This window comes from Myotis nattereri (assembly GCF_964212035.1).
Source record: "Myotis nattereri genome assembly, chromosome: 5".
NCBI lineage: Eukaryota > Metazoa > Chordata > Mammalia > Chiroptera > Vespertilionidae > Myotis > Myotis nattereri.
The window spans coordinates 21,657,321-21,682,122 of NC_138080.1; the positions used below are offsets into that span (position 1 = coordinate 21,657,321).

At 41.1% G+C, this 24,802-nt stretch overlaps 2 protein-coding genes across 2 annotated transcripts; one reads left to right on the forward strand and one right to left on the reverse strand.

The window, feature by feature from the left end:
- Nucleotides 1-4,240: 4,240 nt before the first annotated feature.
- LOC308519381 (uncharacterized protein) lies at nucleotides 4,241-23,620 on the forward strand (the record flags this gene model as incomplete). The annotated part of the gene is given in 6 exon segments (XM_081091342.1): nucleotides 4,241-4,868; nucleotides 4,871-5,188; nucleotides 16,160-16,256; nucleotides 22,643-22,703; nucleotides 22,705-23,180; nucleotides 23,182-23,620. Coding segments are annotated over 6 exon segments (2,019 nt in total).
- Nucleotides 11,155-12,108, reverse strand: LOC308519446 (olfactory receptor 7A5-like; the record flags this gene model as incomplete). Its single annotated transcript, XM_081091432.1, has 1 exon — nucleotides 11,155-12,108. One exon carries the CDS (start codon nucleotides 12,106-12,108, stop codon nucleotides 11,155-11,157), a length of 954 nt encoding a protein of 317 aa, XP_080947558.1.
- Nucleotides 23,621-24,802: the final 1,182 nt, after the last annotated feature.

Genomic DNA, 24,802 nt, shown 5'->3' on the forward strand with positions numbered 1-24,802 from the left:
GGAAAAATTGAGATAGAACAAAATAATGCTACAGGGAAAATAAAAATAGAATGTAGAACACTAATCCCAAAATAAAATAAAATCAAGAAAAATAAAATTAAACCTTAAGTAAAGGTAAAATAATAGTAGTAATAATAGTAATTAAAAACTAAAATATAATTTTAAAAAGGTGAAATCAGGTAAGAAAAAAAATTTAGTTTCTCAAGTAAAAGATAAAAAATAAAAATGTGAAGTAGTGGAGGTCATTCACTTCCTCCACTGTTCTGTTTGACAGGTCTGTTTCCTGTCAGGTAGACAGCCCAGTATTGAAGTCCCCTGCGCTCCACAGCTCCTCTGCATCATAAGCCATAATGCCTTTTTCAGGAGCTCTTTGACTCTCAGCCTGCCTTTAGCTATTTTCACAAGAGTCAATCTCTGATACAACCCCTGGGTGGCAGTGTTTCGTATTGATATCCGAGGCTAAAAGGCCTCTCCCCTACCCAGTGTTTAATGGCTTTCCCTGCTGCACTTAATGCTGCTTAGAGGGATGGACTGCCCTAGAGCTGGTTTTCTGTTTGTTTCTCTGCACTCTGTTCTCCAGGTTCCACAAAAACAGCTTTACTCTGCAGTCTCCTCGAGTGTTTTTTAATGGGAAGATCCTATGCACTGGGCTTAGTAATCAGTAGCAAGGATAGAAAAGAAAAGAAAGAAAAGTAAAAAGAAGAGAAGAGAAGAGAAGAGAAGAGAAGAGAAGAGAAGAGAAGAGAAGAGAAGAGAAGAGAAGAGAAGGGAAAGGAAAAGAAAAGAAAAGAGAAGAAAAGAAAAGAAAAGAAAAGAAAAGAAAAGAAAAGGGAAGGGAAGAAAAGAGAAGAGAAGAGAAGAGAAGAAAAGAAAAGAAAAGAAAGAAAAGAAAAGAAAAGAAAAGAAGAGAAAAGGGAAGGGAAGAAAAGAGAAGAGAAGAGAAGAGAAGAGAAGAGAAGAGAAGAAAAGAAAAGAAAAGAAAAGAAAAGAAAAGAAAGAAAAGAAAAGAAAAGAAAAGAAAAGAAAAGAAAAGAAAAGAAAAGAAAAGAAAAGAAAAGAAAAGAAGAGAAAAGAAAAGAAAAAAGAAAAGCCACAGGATCCGCCCAGACTCCCATCTTTTTCCCCTGGCACTCTGCAGCCAGCACACTGGTAGAGCTCCAGGCTGCCCTCCTGTGCCCAGCCCTGCCGTGGGTTAATTTCTATAATCTCCTTCTTCCAGCAGCCCTGTGGGTCCCCTTCCACATTCGAGGACTACACTGACCTCAACAGCACATTTTTTGTGGGGCGCGAGCTTCATTTGAGACTCTGAACTGCTGCAACCGTTTCGCACACATTTCGCGCATTTCTCCCTCCAGTCTGGACCCCAGATCTCACCTCTTCCTAGGCCTAGGCAATAGCTGACCTTTCCGGCCACAGATTTCCTCACCGTCCATGGATTTCTCACCAGCTCTGTTTAATTTGTCAATTCAGGGTGGATATTAATCAATTCAGCTGTTCCTCCTCTCTGCTCTGTGAGAGTCACAGAGCTCGTCGAGGTACTCGCGCCACTTTGTCTCCTCCTGGACAGACTTTCTAGGCACCCGCAGTCGGAAAGGCTGGAGGCTTGGTGTTCCTGGGTTCCAAGCTGAGGAAGCTGGACCCTGGGGGTTGTGGTTGTAGGGACCCTGCAGGAATCCGAGGGTCTCCCCGATTGAAGTTAAGGCTGGGCTTCAGATCACTGCCTCTGTCCCCTTCAAGATGTGCAGTCTCTGTGGCAGAGCCAGCCCCTCCAGTAGAGATTTCAGCAGCAGTAGAGGCTGCCCAGCCAGGGAAGCCTGGTCCGGCAGTCCCCAACAATTCCTTGGAATATAGCTATCCCTCACTCACAAATACATACACTCTCTGCACATCCACGCACTCTCCTTTTGTTCTCTCACTCACACACTATCTTGCAGCCTGCCGTCCTGTCAGCAGCCATCTTGGATCTGCTCATCAAGTTCTTGATGCCAGAACGACTTTTCTCGGGACATCAGAAAGGCTGCACTCCCTGTAGGGCTCTAAGGGAGGCTGTGCTCCTTGCCACCTTCTCCTTTACCTGACTCCAAGCATCCCTGGGCTTTGTGGCTGCGTCACTCCTATCCTGGGAGACATATGGTCTTCTTTTCTCTGTGCCTCTCCACTGTATATCTTATAAGGACCCTGGTCCTTGGTTTTAGGGTCCAACTGGATAATCCAGGACGATTTCATCTTGAGATCCTTAATTATATCTATAAAGAGCCATTTTTCAAATAAGGTCACATTTACAGGTACTGGGGGTAAGAATGTAGATATATCTTTTACAGGGCAACCATAACCCTACTGATAAAGACTCTTTACAAAAACAGGCTGTGGGTGGGATTTGTTCTTTGGGGAGTCCTTTGCTGACCCCTGATTTAAGTGTGTAGATTCAGACATGGGCAGTAAGTAAATCAGATACAAAATTGTAAAATTAAAAGAGTTAAATCTGGCTTCTTTTCTGCTAGTGGGAAGGTCCAGGAAATCTATAGCACACAGGCACTTCTCAGTGTCCCCAGACCCTGGCTGATGTACTGTCAGACTCACTCACCATTCACCATCCTGACTTGCTTCCCAATATAACTCTCCCTGTGCCAGTGTCCATTAAAGTCAACCTGAAGTACCTCAAAACGTAGCTCTAGGACAGTGATGGTGAACCTATGACACGCGTGTCAGAGGTGACAAGCGAACTCATTGTTTTGGTTGATTTTTCTTTGTTAAATGGCATTTAAATATATAAAATCAATATCAAAAATATAAGTCGATGCTTTACTATGGTTGCAAATATCAAAAAATTTCTATAGGTGACACAGCACCAGAGTTGAATTAGAGTTTTTCAATATGCTGGCACGCCGAGCTCAAAAGGTTCGCCACTACTGCTCTAGGAGAACTTAGCTGAATGGAGGCCCATTCATGAGCTGTCCTTGGTTTCTGCTGATGGTTCCAGTAACCTGGCAAGCAATTCTCTTTCTACGGCACTCTTCGAATCTATAGAATAGTGTATGGAGTGCAGACTACCTGGTTTAAATTATGAGCAGAAGCAGTCCACCATGAAAGCAATGAGCCTCTAACACTGAGAATTTATTAAGTCTATTATCTTAGAATAAACTAATAGAAAAAATCATCTAAATATACAGGAATCAACTCATGATATGCAAATGATACTGTATAAAAGCACTTCTATGAAACGGTACATAAGGTAATGCCTAACTATCATAAAATAGTTTCCTTGATCATATGCTAATAACAGACCTGACAAGAAAATATTTGAGGAATCTGCTTGAAGGTCATACAGAGGACAAATATGCCTGCTACTGTCATGTATGCCATCACTGTTCTGAAATTTCAAACCAATGCAACCAAAGAGTAAAAGCAATAGTAGGTTCATGTCTTGGGTAAAAGTAAACTAATCACAATTTCAGATGATAATATTGGCTACCTAAAATGCATTAGAAGGCAATTGAAACTAAGAAGTCATTTTGATCAGTCTAGATTAAAAAAACAAGTAGGTATTGTCCGGCTGAAGGCTCAATGCTTAAGCAATAACCCATGAACCAGGAGGTCGTGGTTGCATCCCTGGTCAAGGCACTAGCTGGGTTGCAGGCTTGAATATCTGAAACAAACACTACCCTCTGGGTCTTTGCACTGACTCTTCCCACAGCAGGGCACACACTTCCCCCAGATAACTTCATGATTCCCACTCTGTCTTTCTCTATGATTCTGTTCAAATATCACTTTGCGGGTCTTTCTGAACTCTCAGTAAAATACAATACCTCCAGTCACTCTATTTTATGCCTGCTATTCTTTTTCATAGCATCTGTCACTATCTGACAGAGCAGTGTTTTTTCTCCTTGGTAATTCATATTCTTTCTCCATCATTGGATTGTAGAAAACTTTATTTCTCAGCATTCTATACTCTTACCCTAGAAGATAGTCAGTACTCAACATAAATTCCTCAAATGCATAAAAGAATTTTCCATTAAGATGGTATATTACATGACCTCTTTGCGGAAAGCTTACTATAGGACAAGAATTCCTAATCACAAGTGTCACAGCAGACCCTTAAAGGCTATATAATCAATATAACATACAATATAATATACAATTCCATGACTGAAAAACATAAATTCTAGCATTTCACTATGTTAATACCCATATATATAAAATTAATCATATTATTTTTCTTCCTAGTTTTGACCACTACCACATGGTACAAGGCAATGATACACAAATTTCAGAATTTATTCTTCTGGGACTTTCAGAGGAACTAGCACTGCAGCCCCTCATATTTGGGCTTTTCTTCTCCATGTACCTGATCACTGTGTTGGGAAACCTGATCATCATCCTGGCCATCAGTTCAGACTCCCACCTCCACACTCCCATGTACTTCTTCCTCTCCAACCTGTCCTTGGTAGACATCTGTGTCACCTCCACCACCGTCCCAAAGATGCTGGTGAATATCCAGACACAGAGAAAAGCCATCACCTATGCAGGCTGCATCACACAGATGTATTTTCTCACACTCTTTAAAGGCTGGGACAACTTCCTTCGAACTGTGATAGCCTATAACAGATATGTGGCCATCTGCCACCCACTGCAATACACAGTCATCATGAACTCCCGTCTCTGTGGACTGCTGGTTTTGGTGTCCAGGATCGTCAGTGTTTTGGATTCCTTGATATACAGCTTAATGATAGCGAGACTGTCCTTCTCTGCAGACTTGGAAATCCCCCACTTTTTCTGTGAAGTTATACAGGTGGTCCAACTTACCTGTTCCGACACCTTTCTTTGTAACATGGTGATGTATTTTATAACTGTGCTACTGGGTGCTGGTCCCTCGCTGGTATCATTTACTCTTACTCTAAGATAGTGTCCTCCATACGTTCAACACCATCAGCTCAGGGAAAGTATAAGGCATTTTCTACCTGTGTGTCTCACCTCTCAGTTGTCTCCTTATTTTATGGAACAAGCCTAGGAGTGTACCTAGGCTCTGCTGCTGCCCAAAGCTCACATTCAAGTGCCGCAGCCTCAGTGTTGTACACTGTGATCACACCCATGCTGAACCCCTTCATCTACACTCTCAGGAACAAAGACATAAAAGGGGCCCTGAAAAGATTCTTTGGGATGGCAGCCATAAAAAAAACAGCTGTGCTGAGTCTGAAAAAATTCACTTAATTTCTATGTTTCAAGAATGAAAACCAGAAATTAGGATCCTTTAATCAGATTGTGTTTGTACAACTTGCTTCTTTTATTTATTTCCTGGAATTTCCTTTTGTTTGAGTTCAACTTCTCTATACAATTTAAGTAACCATTTTATTACACTTTATGCTACGTCTATTATACAGAGAGTCTTTCCCTTTCTCCTTTGTTCTAAACTCACATAGTTATTTCCAACCTTGATCAGAAATGTAAATTCCAGTTTATTTCATAGACAATATGGATTTCTGAAGATTAATTTATTCTCAAATTGCCGGGAGCCAGTCCATGCTTGCTGTTTCAAGGGACCTGGCATATATGGCATACTGTTCTTAATATGTTTGCTCACCTTCTTGGCACTATGTGTTTTAACCAAGGTCTCTGAGAAAGGTTGTTTCCCCAGGTAGGGATTTTCCCCTGAAGTTAGGGAGGAAATAAAACCTCTTAACTAAGTGCCAGGCAGGTAATTAATCACTTTAACTATGAACAATCATGCTTAAGCTACATAATCTTTACTCCCTGGAATGGAGATAAGAAACGCCCTAACCTTTGGAATAGAGATTGATAGGATTGGAATCAACTGGTATAAATACAGATGTAACAACACAGAACTTAGAAGACAGAACCAAGAGAGACAGAACCTAGGCACAGAACCTACACAGAACGTTCTCTAGAGACAGAAGAACTTCGCTGGAGAGAACATGACAAAAGATCCTGGACAGAAACTGGCCTCAGAACCTAGAGACAGAACCTAGCGAGAGAACATGGCAAAAGATCCTGGACTGAACCTGACTACAGAAATTGGCAAGAGAACCTGACTAGAACCTGGTGACTGAACCTGGCTGGAGAACCTGGACAGAACCTGGCTGGAGAACCTAGCGAGGGAACATGGCCACAGAACCTGGCTGGAGAACCTGGAGAACCTGGCTGGAGAACCTAGCAAGACAACATGGACACAGAACCTGGCTGTAGATCCAGACCAGAACTTGGCTGGAGATCCTGGCTAGAGATCCTGGCTAGGCTGCTGATCAACTGAACGCTGTCTTCATGTCATTCCTTCTTTGCCGACTCCGTCCACACCTTTGGGGACCCCTGGACCTGCTGGGGTTGGACCCCAGCATCAAATGACATACATCATTGTAAGGAAGTATTCCTATTTTATAGGTAGAATAGCATAACTTTTATTACTCACTGGGAAAACTTTGCTTGGTTACTCACACTATTTATATAACTTCATTCCAGGAAAATCTGACACCTCAATTTTAACTTTTATGTTTCTCATTCTTTATACACCAGTACTTTCACTGCTCTTCCTGATAATGTTGATTCTATCATTATTCCTTATAAGTCTCAGCCTATTGATGGTAATGCTATAGGCTGAAAATGCCTGGGCACTGGCCTTGGGCCCTGCTACTATTTCCTCAGACCACAGTCAATGTTGTGGCTGGATGGGCTCTTGTGGTCCTTATTAAAATTGCAACAATCATGAGGCGCCTATGAAATCACAAGGTTTATTACCCACAGGTCCTGGAGGATACACAGCCTCCTAAGGGCCACATCAGAAGGTCTCAGAATGGGGAAGGGAGGAAAACGAGAGAGAGAGAAAGAGAGAGAGGGAGAGAGAGGAGAATAGGTTGTGTGGGGAGGGGAGAACTGACCACTTCTCTAGTAGCCATGTCATAAAACTGGCAATAGGATTATTTGAGATAGATGTCTTTGAAACACAGGCCACATACACCAAAAGTTTAATGTCAGGTATTTACACTAGTATCATGCTACTAGGATTTATAACTAATCTCCTAGTTTTATTATCTTATTCAATTCTGTGTCCAGAATTCCTACAATAATACCTGGGAACCTTGATTATCAAGTACGTATGTCCCAGTGGCTTCTATATGGATATGAGGCAGGAGAGAAAGAAACCAAAGCCCCCACTTCCGGGCATGATCAAACAGAAAACAGTTGATGGCAGGAAACTCCCTGCAGTGGTTAGAGGTCACAACAACAAGGACTGACTAGAGATCGCATTGAATCTATAGATTGCTTTGGGTATTTTTTTAATTCAATCTAGTAAATTTGAAGATCTAATTGGCTTTATTAAGTGATTCATGAATCAGACAGCATCCCATCTAACAACTAAGAGAAATTTCTGAAAGGTTGTACAAAAGTAGAAGGTTTTTGCAGAAAAAAAAAAAAAGAGTAGCATAAGGCAGCTATTAATAATGGAAAAGAAAGAATTTGGGGGGGGGGGTTGGGGGGGGCTTGACATCTTTTGTTTGGGAGATGAGAAAAAGGGGGTTTTATCATGGAGATTCCTTCTTCTTTCTACAGGGATGGAGAGGGCCCATGTGACAGATTACCTTACTGGTGCTTGACCAAAAGATATCAACCTGGATGATTAAAATTGTATTTCTGGCCCTAACCAGTTTGGCTCAGTGGATAGAGCATAGGCCTGCGGACTGGTTCAATTCTGGTCAAGGGCATGTACCTTGGTTGTGGGCACATGCCCAGTAGGGGGTGTTCAGGAGGTAGCTGATCAATGTTTCTCTCTCACTGATGTTGCTAACTCTCTATCCCTCTCCCTTCCTCTCTGTAAAAAATCAATAAAATATATATTTAAAATTGTTTTTCTGGAAGATGTAGAAACTTTCATTAGGTCCAGTATTAAATCTGGGTTTGGCATCCTGGATTTTAGCATGAGTGATGCCATTTTGAGCCTATGGTATGACATAACAATATTAATTTTTCCAATTAGTAAGCAGAGTATACCTTTTTCTGTCTTCAGTTAATGATGGTGGTGAAGGTGGTATTTTCAGGAGTTACTTAGCTTTCCTAGTTTGCTCCCACATATATAGGAAGCATACATGTTATTAAACCTTTGTTTGTTTTTCTCCTGTCAATCTGTCTTTTATTACAAAGACTAGAGGCCCAGTGCACAGATTCATGCACTTGGGAGGGGGAGGAGGCAGGTGGGCCTCCAAGCCTCAGGTCCCTCACTGTCTCCTGCTGTCTCTGAACCTCTCATGTATATTTCCAAGTAGATTCCTCTGGCAGATAGATATTTGATAAACAAGTTTGACCATTAACTATGGTAGCTTTTCTGGATGCTCAGCTAATTACATCATTGAAACCTGGAAATTAGGTATAAAATACAGTAGTGTGTTTGAATAAGCTTTATTTCAAATACATCCATCACAAATAACTATTTTGCTAGGTGCATGACAAAACTACTGCATAAGCACTCATGTTTCCTTCACCCATGAACTTCCTGTTTTATTTTAAACTAGAGGCCTGGTGCACGAAATTTGTGCATGGCAGCGGGGGTTGGGGGCGGAGAGGAGGTCCCTCAGCCTGGTTTGGACCCTCTCACAATCTGGGACCATGGTCTCCTAACCGCTCATCTACCTGCCTGCCTGATCACCCTAATCACTCTGCCTGCCTTACTCATCGCCCCTAACCACTCTGTCTGCCTGATCGCCCATAACCACTCTGTCTGCTTGCCTGATTGCCCCTAACTGCCACTGCCTTGGCCCCCTCCACCACAGCTTCGTCCAGAAGGATGTCCAGAATGATGTCCAGAAAGACGTTCAGATGTCTGATTTAATTACCATATTATGCTTTTATTATTATAGATTTCATTGTTTTGTTTTGGAACAATTAATATATACAATTTTATTCTTAATTAGAAGCATTTTCAAAACAAGCAAAGGGAGAAAGTTCACATTAGACAATGGATACCTATAGGGAGCAACGGTCATTTGGAATTACACACAGGGAGAGACACAGAATTTCTGTGATATTGACACAAGAATTAATGTGTTATAAAATTCCCTTTTTGAAAACCCTGAGTAAACTAGACAACTGACCACATTAATGACTCTACTTTTCTTACCTCTGCCTCAATTCCTGCTCTTAGGCTTCAAATAAAAAGCAAACCCAAAATATATAAAGTACTCATACAACTCAACAAAAGAAGACAAACAGCCCAATCAGAAAATGGGCAGAAGACCTAAATAGACACTTCTTCAAAGATGGACACACAAATGGCCAAAAGTCATATGAATAAATCCTCAACGTCACTTATCATCAGAGAGATGCAAATTAAAACACAATGAGGTGCCTCCTCACACCTGCCATAATGGCTGCTATCAATAAATCAACTAATAACAAGTGCTGGTAAGGATGTGGAGAAAAGGGAACCCTAGTACCCTGCCGGTGGGAATGCAGACTGGTACAGCCACTATGGAAAACAGTGTGGAGTTTCCTCAAAAAAATTAAAAAATGGAACTGCCATTTAACCCAGTGATTCCACTTCTAGGAATATAATCTAAGAATTCTGAAACACTAATCAGAGAGACTATATGTATCTCTATGTTCATAGCAGCATTAGCTAAGATTTGGAGACAGCCCAGGTGCCCATCCATTGAAGAATGGATAAAAAATGGTGGTACATTTACACAATGGAATACTATGCAGTTGTGGGAAAGAATGATCTCTTACCCTTTGAAATAGCACGGAGGGGCCTGGGAAGTATTATGCTAAGTGAAATAAGTCACTAAGAGAAAGACAAGTATCACATGATCTCACTTAATTGTTAAATCCATGAACAAAATAAAGTGACAAACAAAATAGATCCAGAGACATGGAAGCATGCAACAGACTGTGGATCTTCAGGGGGAAAGGGGGTTAATTAACCAAAGAACCTATATGCATATATGAATAACTCATGGGCACAGATAATAGTGCGGTGAAGGCCTGAGGAGGGAACGGGAGAGAGGAGTGGGGTCAATGGGGGGGTGGGGAGGGGAAGGGGGACATCTGTAATACTTTCAATAATAAAGATACATTTTAAAAAAGCAAACCCACAAAACCATAGCCATCATACCCTTGGTCCCCAATATAGGCAGAGTCCTTCAGCCCAAGCCCATTTCTCTCTCTCTTTCACACACACATGCATACACACAGCTTTATGTGTGGCTTTAGGGGTACAGGACTGTGAGTAATAAACCTTACCTTTTCATAGTTCCATGATGGTTGTTGTAATTATAAGAAGGACCACAAGAGTCCATCCACTCAGGAAATTGTCTCTGGTCTGAGGAACAAGAAGTAGGAACCAGGCCAGTGCCCAGGCATCCCTATCCTATTGCATCACTATCAATAGAGGGAGACTTATAGGGAACAACGATAAACTATAATATCAGGAAGAGCAGTTAAGGTACCGATGTACAGAGAATGAGGGACACATGGTGAAAACTGAGGTTTCAGATTTTATGGAATGAAATTATACAATGGATTAGGCAGCCAAGTGCGGTTTACCTACATGAGTAATACTGCTTATTACAATTCTACTTACAAGACAAGAACAAATTTTTTACACTGATATATGTCATTTGAGAAGAAATTATTCTTAAGAAATCAATGTTTCTAGTGAAGTAAATGAAAACGTCTCACTATTTCTGACCAAGGTTGGAAAAAACTTTCTGAAGGTTAAAAAAGGACAAAGGGAAAAATTGTCTATATAACAGACAAAGCAGAAAGCTTAATAAAATAATTACTTAGATTGTATAGAGAAGTTAAAATAAACAAAGGAAATTGAAGGACAGTATAAAAGGAACAAGTCTGGCCCTGCCTGTGTTCTCAGTGGTTGAGCGTCGACCTATGAACCAGGAGCGCTCCATTGGATTTCCCGTCTGGGCATATGCCCGGGTAGTGCGTTTGATCACCAGGAGGGGGTATGCAGGAGGCAGCCGATCAATACTATGCTCTCCTCATTGATCTTTCTCTCTCTGCCTCTCCCTTCCTCTCTGAAATCAATAAAAATATGTTTTAAAAAAAACAAAAGGAGCAAGTCTAAAAAACACAAAGTGACAAAAGAATCATAATTTCTGGTTTTTAGTTCTGTAGCTCAAAACTTAAGGGCACTTTTTACCCCAGATTGATTGTCCCCTTTGTACCTACCATCCCTAAGAATATTTTCAGGGCCCTCTTTATGTCCCTGTTCCTGAGACTGTAGATGAAGGGGTTCAGCATGGGTGTGACCACTGTGTACATCACTGAGGCTGCTATACTTGAGTGTGAGCTGTGGGTAGCAGCAGAGCTGAGATACACTCCTAGGATCGTACCATAAAATAAGGAGACAACCGAGAGGTGAGACGCACACGTAGAAAATGCCTTATACTTCCCCTGAGCTGATGGGATTGCATGTATGGAAGACACTATCTTAGAGTAAGAGTAAAGGATCCCAGCAAGGGGACCACCAGCTAGTAGCACAGTTATAAAATACATCAGAATGTTGTTAAGAAAGGTGTCAGAACAGGCAAGTTGGACCACTTCTTTGAGTTCACAAAAAAAGTGGGGAATTTCCAAGTCTGTACAGAAAGACAATCGCAACACTATTAAACTTTGTAACAAGGAATTCAGGGCACCCATGATCCAGGACACCAGAACCAGCAGTCCACAGAGATGGGGGTTCATGATGACCATATAGTGCAGGGGGTGGCAGATGGCCACATACCTGTCATAGGCCATGACGGCGAGAAGGAAGTCATCCAGTCCTGCAAAGAATATGAAAAAATACAACTGTGTGATGCATCCTGCATAGGTGATGGCTTTCCTATGTGTCTGGATGTTCACCAGCATCTTTGGGACGGTGGTGGAGGTGAAACAGATGTCTACCAAGGACAGGTTGCAGAGGAAGAAGTACATGGGTGTGTGGAGGTGGGAGTCTGAGCTGATGGCCAGGATGATGAGCAGGTTTCCAACCACAGTGATCAGGTACATGGAGAGGAAAAGCCCAAATATGAGGGGCTGCAGTGCTGGTTCCTCTGAAAATCCCAGAAGAAGAAATTCTGAAATCAGAGTATCATTCCCAGGTCCCATGGGGTGGAAGTGACTAGTTGGAAAGAAAAATTAGCATGATTAGGTTTTACACAAATCGCCATTACAAGCATATTTGAAATGCTACTATTACATTTTGGAATAAAACAACAATATTTATTTTTTGTATGTATCATCCCCCATGACATCTCTGATTAGAAATTCCTGTCTTCCTCAAACTTTGTGTCCAAGGTGGTTGTGGATTACACTGTTTTTATGAGAAATGCTTTCATGCACTTAAGGAATATTTATTAATATTTCCCACCTCTAGGGAAAGTGTACAGGATGCTCAGAAACAAAATTCCTAGAATATAATGATAGTGAAAGAATATATACAACAAATATGTCATATACCAAGTTAGATGGTGTCATGTGAAGATATAAAAAGTACGTATAAAAGAGTGTGGATGGGTGTTTATTTTATACTGGGAGTTCAAGAAGCCCTGCCAACAAGGTGACAATTGAACAGAGACCTCAAAGAAGACAGAGGGGGTAACATGGGGTTATTTGGGGAAGGAGGATTATGTAGGAAAAGAGGCAGTGCCAAAGCCCTGAGATGACACTGGTTTTAGGTATTAAAGACTCAAAAAGGATCCAGAATGGTGAAATAGAAAAAAATCAAGAAGGCCCAAAAGGAAATATGAGAGTGCATCTTACATGGTGAGGGTATAGGGTTCCCTTTGTTCAGCTGTTGTGTGTGTGTGTGTGTGTGTGTGTGTGTGTGTGTGTGTGTCTGTGTCGGTGTCGGTGTCTGTGTCTGTGTTTCTGTGTTTGTGTGCAAAAATTCAATAATTGCTGGATCACAATGTAAAAGGCCTGTCTTATTTTGGGACACAGTAAAAATAATCTGAAATTTAAAGCAATAAATGCAAGAACAGTTTAAAAGGCCATTTCCTGCTAATGAGGAAAAAATAATAAGAGTGAGGAGCCCAGCAGGGAGCCAGGTGCACTGGTCCTGGGCACTTGGCTCCTGGCACCTGTTCTTCCGTGAGCATTCTCTGAGATCCCCTTCTACTCACTCTTGTGCTGATGAGAGAAAGACCACAGGATGTACGAAGAGTTCCCTGGTCCATCAGGCACCAGCTGTAGAAGAGTGAATTAGAACTCACACCTCCCTGACATTAACTCAGTGTTTTTCTGCGCTACAAGGCTGCTCACTCTGTCAATGCTTCACAGAGAAGAGGAAATGCTAAGGTTGAAATAAAGCAGAATCCTGAGAGCTGAGCAGACAGAAGGGACAGTATGTTCCCGCTGTGGGAGGAGAGAGGCTGTGGAATTGTGCTCTGAGATGGAGAGAAGGGGCTGAGAAGGAATATGTTGGAAGAAAGCCCTTCAGACCTAAGGACACCAAATGTGTGAGATCTTGAGTCCATCCCTTTCACTATTTCATCAGCCTGACTGTTCCCCCAGAAGACACGGTTATTAAAAGCTTTACTTCTCCCCACGATGCTTTCCCACAGCGCTCACTCTGGCACCTCCAGTGGCATCACTCACTGGATTTGGCTCTACTGGCCCTTCCTTCCTTGGACAATTGATGTGGAAAGAGCAAGAAATGCAGGTCAGGTGCGGGTTTCCCAGAGCAGATGAGCATCTTAGAGAGGCACAGAGAGGATGCTCTTAGCCTGTGGCTGAGGAGCTGCAGGTGAGTCTGCAGGGGGAGGTCCAGAGGCTGAATTCTCAGGGCTCCTCGTTAAATGGACTGTTTTACTGTTGCTCAGTTCTCTAAGCAGTTCAGCTCCCTTGAAAGCAAGGGACCATAAATAAAAGGCAACTTTTCTGCCAGTTTGGTCTTCATGGGTTCACCTTGGGGGCCAGATGCATATTCCCTTCCTATTGATGTGTCCACCTCCCCTGGAATAAACATCTCCCCAGGGTATGTAAGCGCTCATGCAGGACACATGGACAGGATAACATCATGAGCTTCTGAGCTACTGTGAGTCACATGAAGTGTCTGACCCAGAGATTAGTGATGCCCCTGACCACACCCATCCCAAACAGGAACCTCCCAGAAACTTCCCCTTGACCTCAACTTTGAAATCCAGAGATTGATTCTGAAGATGCACTTGATGGAGAGTAAATTATTTTGGCTGCAGAGATAGAGTTTCCTTTGTACAAGTTACCCAGATCCGATTCTTCATTTTTTTTCATCTGGGGTAAATGCATTCACACCTTTAAAGTCACATAGGTACATATTTTTTTTCTGACCAGCGAGGCTATTCAGAGCATTTCTTTACAATGGGAAAGAGCACTTTGAATATAAAACCAGTACCTGATAGTGACTTAGAGCCGTCACTGCCAAACATATGTGTAAAGAACTAGATAAAGATTATTATTGGACCATCAGTGCTCTGTTGCAGCTACTTAACTCTGCCATTGTAGTGTGAAAGCACTTGTAGGGAATACCCACACAGATGGGCTTGGCTATACTTATTTTCTGTGGATCCTATAACAACTAAGTCCAAATGGGTGCCTTAAAACAACAGAAATTTACTTCATCAGGTTCTTGATGCCAGAAGTCTTTTCTCAGGATGTCAGAGAGGCTGCACTCCCCAGAGGCTCTAAGGGAGGCTGTGCTCCTTGCCTCACCCTGCTTTTCGTGACTCCAAATATCCCTGGGCTTTGTGGCTGCATCACTCCAATCTTGGGAGACATATGGTCTTCTTTTCTCTGTGCCTCTCCACTGTATCTCTTATAAGGACCCTGATCATTGGTTTTAGGGTCCAACTGGATAATCCAGGATGATTTCATCTTGAGATCATTATATCTATAAAGAGCCATTTTTCAAATAAGGTCACGTTTACAGGTAATGAGGGTTAGAATGTAGACATATCTTTCATGGGGCTACCATAACCCTACTGATAAAGCCTCTTTACAAAAACAGGCTGTGGAAAACTAAAGAACAGGTGCTAGCGTGATAAAAGTGAAAAGGGGAGTGGCTCCTGAGGTCAGTCATGTATGTTATCCAGGGCTTTCTATAAAGAGAACTTCATGGGCCAGTTGGCCTGGGTGCTTATCTCATAGCTGTGTCACAGAGGTGGCCATATGTTTATTCAACATGGCTATCTTTCAGATGAATGAGTTGGAAATTAAAAGTTCAGTGTCAGGCAATTACACCACAAACATGCTACTCTGCTTTATAACTGGTCTCCTGGCTTTATGATGCTCTTCAGCTCAGTGTCCCCAATTCCTACTATAAACACTGACAAAAACTGACTATCAAATGTATATCTACTAGTGAAGTCTACATAGAAAGGCAAGTTTTCATCAGTTAATCTAATATGGGTTTAATGTCAGAGATGACCTGAAATATGAAGAGGCAAAATTGTTAAACGCTAAGTTTGTTACTGTGCAAAGTATTGCATTTTTGTTTTTATTTTAGACACCCGAAGCAAGACATTTGTGCACTGGGCCAGGGTGGGGGGGGGGGGAATTCTCTCAGCCTGGCCCGTGCCCTTTTGCAGTCCAGGAGCCCTTGGGAGATGTCTGACTGATGGCTTAGCCCCGCTACTCCCAGAGAGTGGTCCTAAGCTGGCAGTCAGACATCCTTAGCCCTGCCACAGAGGCGGGAGAGGCTCCCACCACCACCGCTGCATTTGCCAGCTGTCAGCCCAGATTCTGGCTGAGCGGTGCTTCCCCTGTGGGAGCACACTGACCACCAGGGAGCAGCTTCTGCATTGAGCGTCTGCCCCCTGGTGATCAGTGCACCTCATAGAGACTGGTTGTTCTGCCATTTGGTCGATTTGCATATTACCCTTTATTATCTAGGATTTTTTTACAACAAAAAAATGATATAAAAACAACATTGATAAATACAATGACTGATAAGTTGATTAAAATTATTCTAATATCTCCTTGTCTACCACATTAAAAGTAAAAACACTTTCAGAGTGCTTGACTAATTTCCCTTGTGATGAAGTATTTACAACTTTAACTTTAATGTCACATGCTCTTCGAACTCAAGAGAAAGCAACATATAACTGACCATGTCCAGAAACGGGTTCAGGTAGGAATATTCCTAGTCTATCTAGAGTTTGTCCATGTGATTTATTAATAGTCATCCCAAATGCTGGCGTCATGGAAAACTGTCTTCGAATTACTTTAAATGGGAGCCCAGTGTCAGGCAGAGACACAGACTTCTTTGGGCTTCAGAGGTGCGTTGTGCCAATAGTTGGTCTTCAGACATATCCTGCCGATGCACCACTTTCTTTCAGCTTCAGAATGTCAACAAAAACAACCAAATTCACAATCGACAGTGACAGATCAAAACACATGCTTGCGATTGGCAACAAGAGCTTTATATGTATGGTGCATGCGTGAGTCAACGTTTATTTTTTTTTTCCAGCTTTTTTTATTTCAAGGAAAACTATTTTAAATATGATAATGTTACATGCAATAAACACCAATTATTCAAGAAAAATGACCTCACATATAATAATATTACATGCAATTAACATTAATATGTAAAGAATAAAAAGACTTTAAGTATAATCATATTGCCAAAACTGTACTAACATAGTATGATATCACAAACGTTGTAGGAAATATTAAAAATCTGCCAATAACAGGATTACTTCTATTATATTCTAGTATATATATTTTCCCCCTCTGGCTCTATTTTTATCAGTTTATGTTTTTCATTATATTCCACAAATGAGTGAGATCATATGATCTTTATCTTTCTCCCACTGACTTATTACACTTAGCATGATGCTTTTAAAGTCTATTTTGTTGGGTATGAGTATTATTACTCCAGCTTTTTCTCTTTTTTTTCCATTTGAATGGAAAATTTTTTTCCATCCTTTCACCTTCATCCTGTGTGTGTCTTTTGTTTTGAGGTGGGGCTCTCATAGACAGCATATAGTTGGGTCATGTTTTTGTATCCATTCAGCTACCCTACACCTTTTGATTGGACCATTTAATCCATTTACATTTAGGGTTATTATTGAGAGGTACTTATTTATAGCCATTTTAATTCAGTATGGCTAGGTTTCTCTCTCTGTTTCCTTTATCAGCAATCCCTTACAGCAATACCTTTAGCATTTCTTGTAATGCTGGCTTGGTGGTGATGAACTCCTTTAGCCTTTTTTTGTCTGGGAAGCTCTTTATTTGACCATCTGTTTTGAATGACAGCCTTGCTGGATATAGTAATCTTGGTCTCAGATCCTTGCTTTCCATTACCTTCATGGCATTCCCTTCTAGCCTGTGGAGTTTCTGATGAGAAATCAGGTGTCAGCCTTATGTGAACTTCTTTGTAGGTAATAGCTTTCTTTTCCCTTGCTGCCTTTAAGATTCTCTCTTTGTCTTTAATTTTTGGCATTTTAATTATGATGTGTTTGGGTGTGGGTCTGTTTGGGTTCTTCTCATTTGGGGTTCTCTGTGTCTCCTGAACTTTTGTGACTTTTTCCTTTATCAGGTTAGGGAAGTTTGCTACCAGTATTTCTTCATACACCTTCTCTATTCTTTTCTCCCTTTCTGCCTCTTCTGGCACACCTACTATTCTAATATTGTTAGGTTTCATATTGTCCCACAGCTCCCTTAAGCTTTCTTCCCGTCTTTTAATTGTTTTTCTCTTTTTGGTTCTCTAATTGAGTGACATTTTCAACTCTGTGTTCTAACTCACTGATTCGATCCTCAGCTTCCCTTAATCTGCTGTGTATTTCTTCCAATGTGTTCTTTTTTGTGTTATGTCATTCTTTATCTCAGACTGTTCTTTTTTCATAGTTACTATATCTTCTTTCATACTATTGAGCATTTTTAATATCATTACTCTGAACTGTTTCAGATAAATTTCTTATCTCTGCTTCATTTATCTCTTCTTCTGGAGAATTCACTAGTTCTTTCATTTGGGGGTTGTTTCTTTGTTTCCTTATTTTGGTTCTCTGGGTTTGTGACTATGTTTTAAATAGATACTCTATACCTCTCAATCTCTAATGCAGAACAGTGTTAAAGGCTGTTTTTGACTAATTAGATCAGGCAAAGACTCAAAGCCTCCAAAGATCACCTCTGTCTGCAGACTAACAGGATTCTGACTTGAATTGCCCCCCAAGCAATGGTCCTCGGGTGTGGTGAGAGTTTTTTCAACAGGGTGGGGCAGTTGCTTCTGCCTTGAGGCTAATTTTTACATCTAATCTCTTAAGTGGCCTCAGGGCAAGGTGTTTTCCAATAGGGTGTGTCAACTGTCTTCCCCCCTGGTAAGACAATGTCTACTAGTATGTGGGAAGGATGTCCTCCACTGTGTGAGGTAATGACTCACCCAGGAAACTTGGGGTGTCTGCTTCCTGAGCTCTATCCCCCGTGTCCTTAGTCCTGGGTTCTGCTAACTTTCAGCTGCCACTCCCTAGCAGACACCCCACTGCTCTTCACAGCTAGATGTTATATGGGTACCCTCCTCAGTTTTCTGCTCTCTTCTGGGGAGTCCAGCTTCAGGATTAGATCCCAGGGTTCTCAGTGACACACTCCCCCCCTCCCCCTACAGCTGATATCTCTCTCCAGGAATTCAGTTGCCATCTGTGGGTGCCCAGCCAGCACTTTCATGCCTCCACCTCTCCTACCAGTCTCTATGCAGTCTCCATCTTCTGTCCTTGGGTATCAGGGTTCTCTTCTGTGAGTTTTCCATTGATTATTCAGGAAGCCTTTCCGTATTTCAGTTATAATTCCAGCTTGTTCCTGGAAGCATGTCCGTGCAGCATCCTCCTATTCTGCTGCCATTTTTAATCTTCCAAAGTATTGCTTTTTATGCTGTAGTCATCAAAGTATGGAAGATTGATGTCCATATATAAGGGGCTTTTTTTGCATTTGGGTCAGTGATTCCTTAGTGTATTTTTTAATGAATTATATTTCCCTTTCTGCTTAAAAATTCCAGTGCTGTCTACAATTGTGACTCCTCCATAGCTCTAAGCAAAATATTTATCCTTTTCTAATTTTTGTCATGTAGACAAAAAAAGTGCCACATACTAAAACTGAAAAGCTCAGGGCAGAGGTGGGGTCCTGCATAGTAGCCTTAAAAAATCAGAAACCTAATGCATCCACATAAGATGGCCTGAAATTAAAACTTTCTAACTAAAAGCAGGTTATAGTAGGCAGTCATCTCCTAGGCTAGAATCTTCCATGAAACAGTCAATCATTGCCTTAAATGAAGATATCTTTTTATTGTTCACAGTGTTCCAAATGTCCCCCTTTCTCCTCTGTGCCCTCACCCGAGCCTTTCCCACATTATTGTTGATGTCCATGGGTTATACAAATGTACATATATTTGGTTAATTCCTTCTTGTCCCCCAACTCCATCTCCTCTGCCATGTGTCAGTCTGTGCTATATATCCATGTCTCTGGACCTATTTGGTTAATCAGTTTATTTTGTTCATCATATTCCATATAAACTGAGGTTATATAATATTTTTCTTACTCTGACTGGCTTATTTCACCTAGCATCATAATTTCCAGGTCCATCCATGCTATCACACAGGATAAGAGATAGTTCTTTTTCACAGCTACTTAGTATTCCATTGTGTAAATGTACTACAGCTTTTTCATTCACTCATCTACTCATGGGCACTTGGATTGTTTCCAGACCTTAGCTATTGTAAATAAATATGAACATAGGGGTGCATATATTCTTCCTGATTTGGTGTTTGGGGATTCCTAGGCTATATTCTCAGAAGTGGGATCTCTGGGTCAAACGGCAGTTTGATTTTTATTTTTTTTGAGGCAATTTCATACTATCTTCCAAAATTGCTGCAACAGTGTGCATTCTAACCTGCAGTGTTCTAGTATTCCTTTTTTTTCCACATCCAATAATATACCTGGTAGATGTCAGGTGGCAACTAAGTGACACCTAAAAACAACAAGTGATGACAAGTATGTGGGGAAAAGGGAATCCTGGTACACTACTACTGGTAATGCAGACTGGTACAGCCACTATGGAAAACAGCATGGAATTTCCCCAAAAAACTAAAAATCGAACTGCTGTTTGACCTCATGGTCCCATGTCTAGGAATATATCCTAAGGATCCTGAAATACCAATCAGAAAGAATATATGCACCCCTATGTTCATAGCAGGACTATTTACAATAGTTAAGATCTGGAAACAGCCCATGTGCCCATTAGTAGATGAATGGATAAAAAAGCTGTGGAATACTATGCAGCTTTAAAAAAAGAAGGATCTATTACCCTTTCAGACACCATGAAGGGACCTGGAGAGTATTATGCTAAGTGAAATAAGCCATTCAGAGAAAAACAAGCATCACATGATCCCACTTATTTGTGGAATCTAATGAACATAACAAACCAACCAAAACAATAGAACTAGAGGCATGGACACATGGCACAGACTGATGGATCCCACAGGGAAGGGGGCAGGCAGAGAATAACCAAAGAACTTGTATGCTTATATGCATATATGCATAATCCATGGACATAGACAATAGTGTGGTGGAGGACTGGGGCGGGGTGGGAACTGGATGGGGGAGGGAGGGAGTGGAGGAATTGATGGACATCTGTAATATTTTCAACAATAAAGATAAAAAATAAAATAGTAATTTTTTTAAAGATGTCTGTAGGGACGTGTTACTTCTGGAGTCTCCAGGGGAGAATCCGTTTCCTCTCCTACTCCAGTTTCTCATGCCACATGGCCCTTTCTCCATCTTTAAAGCCAGCTGTGTAGCATCTTTAGTCTCCCTCTGATTCTAACAATTCTTCCTTCCTCTTCCAAATGTTAGAACCAGGATGATTTCATTAGTCCCACCTACAGTATTATGGCCAATCTTATCTTAAAGTCAGCTGATTAGCCAACTATTCAATCAGCTACTCTAATCCTATCTTGCAATGGAAAGTAACATACTACAAGTTTCTGGGAAATATTATGTGGATATATTTGGAAGCTCTGCCTACTATGAAAATTTATTCAATGATGTATTCCATGGTGTCACACAAGGGCCCTTATATTTAAAAAAAATTAACAAGGTATTTTTCAGAAGTATATCGTATTATGTTACTTATAAAACCTTATAAAAATAATTTAACAATGAATTTATAACAGCTTCTAGAATGAGTGAATACACTTATGCATTCAAAATTGCATGCAAAATGATTTCTGGTTTTAAAGACCTAGAACTACCTACACCTGACATAACACAGTCACACCCTTCTACTCAAAGTGTGGTCCACAGACCAGCACCTGCAGCAATAATATCACCTGAGAACTTGTTTGATTCTCTCTCATCACTGATGTTTCTAGCTCTCTCTCCCTCTCCCTTCCTCTCTGAAATCAATTAAAACAACATTTTTTAAAAATAAAATAAATACAGTCAGCCAATTAACAATCCTGTTTCATCTGCTACCCTAATTTTCCCTTGCTATAAAAAAATAACATATATAAAACTATTGGGGAATACGATGTGAACATCTTTTAGAGGTTCTTATGCTACCTGCTACAAATCATTTTTCAGTATTATTTTGTGTCACTCAAGGGCCCTTATAAAAAGGAAACAAATATTTAATCATAGCCTCTAGAATGAGTGAGTAACTATTCCTTTAAAACTCCATGCAAAGTCAATACTTGGATCATAAGACCTAAAACTACCAGCAGCTAACTCTGACACAGAACCACAGCCTTTCTACTCTGAGAGTGGTCCTCAGGCCAGGACCTGCAGCATCACACCACCAGGGAGCTCATTGGAATTGCAGAGTCTCTGAGGCCTCCAGACCTGCTGCATCAAATTTTGCATTTGAGCCAGAATCCTGGGGACTTCATGGGAACATTGAAATTGGAGAAGTGCTGATCTAAGCTAGTTGTTCTCACCTTTTACGATTGACATTTGTGGAGAGATAATTATTGAGGGGGGTGCTTTTTTGTGAATTGTATTTGTTTAGTGGTATCCCCTCAGACATTGCCAGACACCCTCAGGACAAAATCATTTCTGGTTGAGATCCATTGACTAAAATTATACTCAAGGCCCATCACATACTCTGATATTAACTTTGAGCAGATCACTAAACCCTATCAGCTCCTCCTTAGGGCCTTGATCTCCCTCCCTCTCTTGAGTTCTGTTCAAATGTCATTTTGTTTGAAGATCTTGCCTAAATACCATAAAAAAACAGAATGCCCCGTCACGTTCTCCTCTAGACCTGCTCTCATTTTCTTCGTACGTTCTCTCACCATCTGTAATCTTATTTTATATATTTCTATTATTTGCTTTTATAGTCGTTCCCCCAGATTGAGTTGCAGAGACTTTAGTTCTTCAGCACCCTCTACTCAGCACCGACACTGCTGAAAACAGGGTCAGCACTCAGTTCATATTCCTGAAATGCATGAAAAATATATCATTAAACTATAGTATACATGAAATCTTAAGAAAAAGGAGATTGGGAGAGAAATTCCTACTCTAAAATGACACAGGAAAGTCCTAGTTGGAATCAAATCCAGACCAAAATACTGAAACTAATTTCTTGACTGTGGAAGATGCACTGTAGTATTAGATCCCTGTGAGTAATACTAGATTGTATGAAAAGTCCTCATGCTCTTTTCTTCTTTCTTGGAAGTCACCCCCACCTCATGGAACCAGGGAATCTTAAAAGAGTGTCACAATTTATTCTTCTGGGATTTTTCAGAGGAACCAGAACTACAGCCCCTCATATTTGGGCTTTTCCTCTCCATGTACCTGGTCACTGTGTTGGGAAACCTGCTCATCATCCTGGCCGTCAGCTCAGACTCCCACCTCCACACGCCCATGTACTTCTTCCTCTCCAACCTGTCCTTGGTAGGCATCTGTTTCACCTCCACCACCGTCCCAAAGATGCTGGTGAACATCCAGACACAGAGTAAATGTATAACCTATGGAGGCTGCATCAGCCAGATTTATTTTTTCTCACTCTTTGCAGTGTTGGATGACTTACACTTGACTGTGATGGCTTATGATCGCTTCGTGGCCATCTGCCACCCCCTGCACTACACAGTCATCATGAACCCCCGGCTCTGTGGACTGCTGGTTCTGGTGTCCTGGATGACAAGTGCCCTGCATTCCTTGTTAGAAAGTTTACTGTTGTTGCGACTAACCTTCTGTACTGACTTGAAAATCCCCCTTTTTCTGTGAACTCAATCAGATGGTTCAACTTGCCTGTTCTGACAACTTTCTTAATAACATGGTAATGCAATTGGCAGCTGTGCTACTGGGTGGCGGTCCGCTCTCTGGTATCATTTACTCTTACTCTAAAATAGTGTCCTCCATTCATGCAATCCCATCAGCTCAGGGGAAGTATAAGGCATTTTCCACATGTGCGTCTCACCTCTCAGTTGTCTCCTTATTTTATGGAACAAGCATAGGAGTGTATCTAGACTCTGCTGCTGCCCACAGCTCACATTCAAGTGCAGCAGCCTCAGTGTTGTACACAGTGGTCACACCCATGCTGAACCCCTTCATCTACAGTCTCAGGAACAAAGACATAAAAGGGGTCCTGAAACGATTCTTTGGGATGACAGCCATAAAAAAAAAAAAAAAAAAAAAAAAACAGCTGTGCTGAGTCTGAAAACCTGCACTTGATTTCCAGGCTTCAAGACTGAAAACCAGAAGTTAGGATCCTTTAATCAGATTGTGTTTGTACAACTTGCTTCTTTTATTTATTTCCTGGAATTTCCTTTTGTTTGTTCAACTTCTCTATACAATTTAAGTAACCATTTTATTACACTTTATGCTATGTCTATTATACAGAGAGTCTTTCCCTTTCTCCTTTGTTCTAAACTCACATAGTTATTTCCAACCTTGATCAGAAATGCAAATTCCAGTTTATTTCATAGACGATATGGATTTCTGAAGATTAATTTATTCTCAAATGGCATACATCATTGTAAGGAAGTGTTCCCATTTTATAGATAGAATAGCATAACTTTTATTACACGCTGGGAAAAACTTTGCTTGGTTACTCACACTATTTATATAATTTTATTCAAGGAAAATCTGACATCTCAATTTTAGCTTTTATGTTTCTCATTCTTTATACATCAGTACTTTAACTGCCCTTCCTGATAATGTTAACTTTATCATTGTTCCTTATAAGTCTCGGCCTATTGATGGTAATGCTATAGGCTGAAAATGCCTGTGCACTGGCCTTGGGCCCTGCTACTGGTTCCTCAGACCACAGTCAATGTTGTGGCTAGATGGGCTCTTGTGGTCCTTATTAAAATTGCAACAATCATGAGGCATCTGTGAAATCACAAGGTTTATTACCCACTGGTCCTGGAGGATACACAGCATCCTAAGGGCCACATCAGAAGGTCTCAGAATGGGGGAGGGAGGAAAACAAGAGAGAGAGAGAGAGAGAGAGAGAGAGAGAGAGAGAGAGAGAGAGAGAATAGGTTGAGTTGGGAGGGGAGACCTGAGCACTTCTCTAGTAGCCTTGTCATGAAGCTGGCAATAGGATTCTTTGAGATAGATGTCTTTGAAACACATGCCACACACATCAAATTTTAATGTCATGTATTTACACTAGTATCTTGCTACTAGGATTTATAACTAATCTCCTCGTTTTATGCCGGAAGCCAGTCCATCCTTGCTGCTTGACACAGTCGCTGCAGGAAAGAAACATCTGCATAGCATATATTTCAAGGTACCTGGCGTATATAGCATACTGTTCTTAATCTGTTTGCTCTCCTTAACGCTTTGTGTTTTAACCAAGGTCACCTCTCCGAGAAAGGTTGTTTCCCCA